Raw genomic sequence first — 2,205 nt, 5'->3', positions numbered from 1 at the left:
ATCTCACCGCTGGGCCAAGTTTCAGTATCTTGCTAGTCGGCCCCGCTGGCTGTGAAAATACCTGAACAATCTGATTGGATACAGGCATTGTTCGGGTATTTTGACAGCCAGCGGGGCCGACTAGCAAGATCCAGAAGCTTGGCCCAGTGGGAGATTCCTCCATCCACACAGTTTAGCATAGCTGGAGGAATCTGTTGCACTTTTTCCATGTGACCATAGAAAATCTGCCGGAAATCTATTGGTGTATGGCCAGCTTTAGAGGGAACACAGTTTGATATTTGAGCTGGGGTAGGGTACCAGAGTAATAATACTTTACACAAGTATTCCAGTGACAGAATATTCAGCGATGGGTACAGATATTCTACATGCGTCAAACTTACTTCCTCTTCCAAGGAGAGAACATATGGGCGTTTGGTAGTAAATATTTCAATATGGTTTCCCCAATTGGTTTGAGTTAGCCAGGTTTCTGACATTTTTGCTTTGGATGGGTCATATGGGCACTTAGTACTCTTGCATTGACTAACAATATAACATTTGATATTACCAACATACGGTCTTAACCTTTAGTGCAATATTTAGACTGTTTACATTATTGTACAACTATACACCATATTACATGAACATTTTGATGAGTAACTACACCATTTCCAAATTAAATATGATCGAACCTACCCAAAAATATTTGTACATGAATAATACAGGGTAAGTAATAAAAGTACATATCACTTCATTCAGTTCATCATCTCAAGGCTGACTGATACACCACTTCCAGAGAACTGTCAGTTTTTCACAATGGAAGAGGTATCCTTGTATAGCTGGATCTCAGTTCTTCTCTTTCTCATCTAGATCAAATCCTCCATTTGATTGTGCGTAGGGTGAACTAGTTTCTTCTACCGCTTCTTTTTTTCCACATGACCTTTTATATAGTTGGTATGCTAGAAGTAAATGTTGCAATATAAATAGTTAATAACTATATATGATTCACATCCGTATCATTTATTGTATGTGTTAAAGGTATCAAAACATGATAATGAAGTGTACTACTTCTTCAGTCCAAAAATAGTTTAAGTCCTTACTTGTGCAGGTTCCAGGACTACCCCATTACTGTTTTGGGAACTACATTTGAATGCAATTTTCTAAAGCATCCACACATACAGTATATGTATATGACATAAGGTCTAAGCCACGGGTACGCAACCTTTGCACTCCAGCTGTGCTGAAACTTCAAATACCATCATGCCTCTGGGAGTCATGCCCATGGCTGTCAGAGTCTTACAATGCCTTGGAAGGGCTTGTAGTTCCATAACAGCTGGAGTGCTGAGGTTGCCTTCCCCTTATCTAAGCCACAGGTGAGCTAGATGCCTGAATCTCTAGCTACACACTGTGGTTCCATCTGCTGGCTCCTACGTCTCCTACAGGACACCATAGGGACACATGGCAGGGAGATACAGCTTCAGTGCGTGGTGGGGGACAGAGTCATCTGACACACCATAAGATACAGTAAACTCCCCATTATCCAACATTCAAGCAACCGGCACTCTCAAGCAACAGGCACAAAAAAAAAATATATATCAATATATGTTCTCGATTTTTTTTTTCCGGTGGCTTGATGCATATTAAAAACAATTCTGGTTGCTTGGTGCACACTAAAAATGTAATTAGCAATTACATTGATTTTGTTGCTAATGGAATTATTTGTTTACATCTTGCTGCTGGCCGGTGGTTAGATTCGGCTGTCAGCATAATGTAAACAATGGAGAGATATAGGCAGCCTGCTAATGGCTTTTTCAAATTGTAATAGCCAATAGCAGGCTGGCTATTGTGCCCACCCACTGAGAAGAGGAATGGACCTGACAGAGAACTTTCTCTCTCAGAGCCCCTCCTCTGCTTGGTGTATGGGGTTTCAATAGCCAGCCTGCTATTGGCTATTTGGAAAAGCAATAGCCAATAGCAGGCTGGCTATTTCACCTGCCCATTGAGCAGAGGAGCGGACCTGAGAGAGAACATTCTCTCTCAGGGCCACTCCTCTGCTCAGTGGGAGGGGCTTAAATAGTCAGCCTGCAATTAGCTATTGCAGTTTGAAATAGCCAAGCACAATCTGGCTATTGCTCCCGACTGCGTACGTTCACCTGTCGGCTGTGGAAGCTAGCGCCGACAGGTGAATAGGGCTGCTGGGGGGGGGGGGGGGGGGGTGTGGGGGGTCGC

General features: G+C 42.9%; 1 protein-coding gene across 1 annotated transcript in view; it reads right to left on the bottom strand.

The window, feature by feature from the left end:
* Positions 1-822: 822 nt before the first annotated feature.
* Positions 823-2,205, bottom strand: part of SLC10A2 (solute carrier family 10 member 2) — a 25,258-nt gene continuing 23,875 nt past the window's right edge. The window contains exon 7 of the mRNA XM_018576600.1: positions 823-935. Coding sequence (XP_018432102.1) covers positions 823-935 — 113 coding nt within the window. The remainder of the gene's footprint in view (positions 936-2,205) is intronic.

The sequence above is a fragment of the Nanorana parkeri genome, unplaced genomic scaffold (genome assembly GCF_000935625.1).
Source record: "Nanorana parkeri isolate BGI_ZX_2015 unplaced genomic scaffold, ASM93562v1 scaffold71, whole genome shotgun sequence".
NCBI lineage: Eukaryota > Metazoa > Chordata > Amphibia > Anura > Dicroglossidae > Nanorana > Nanorana parkeri.
This window is presented reverse-complemented; position numbering and strand designations above follow the sequence as displayed.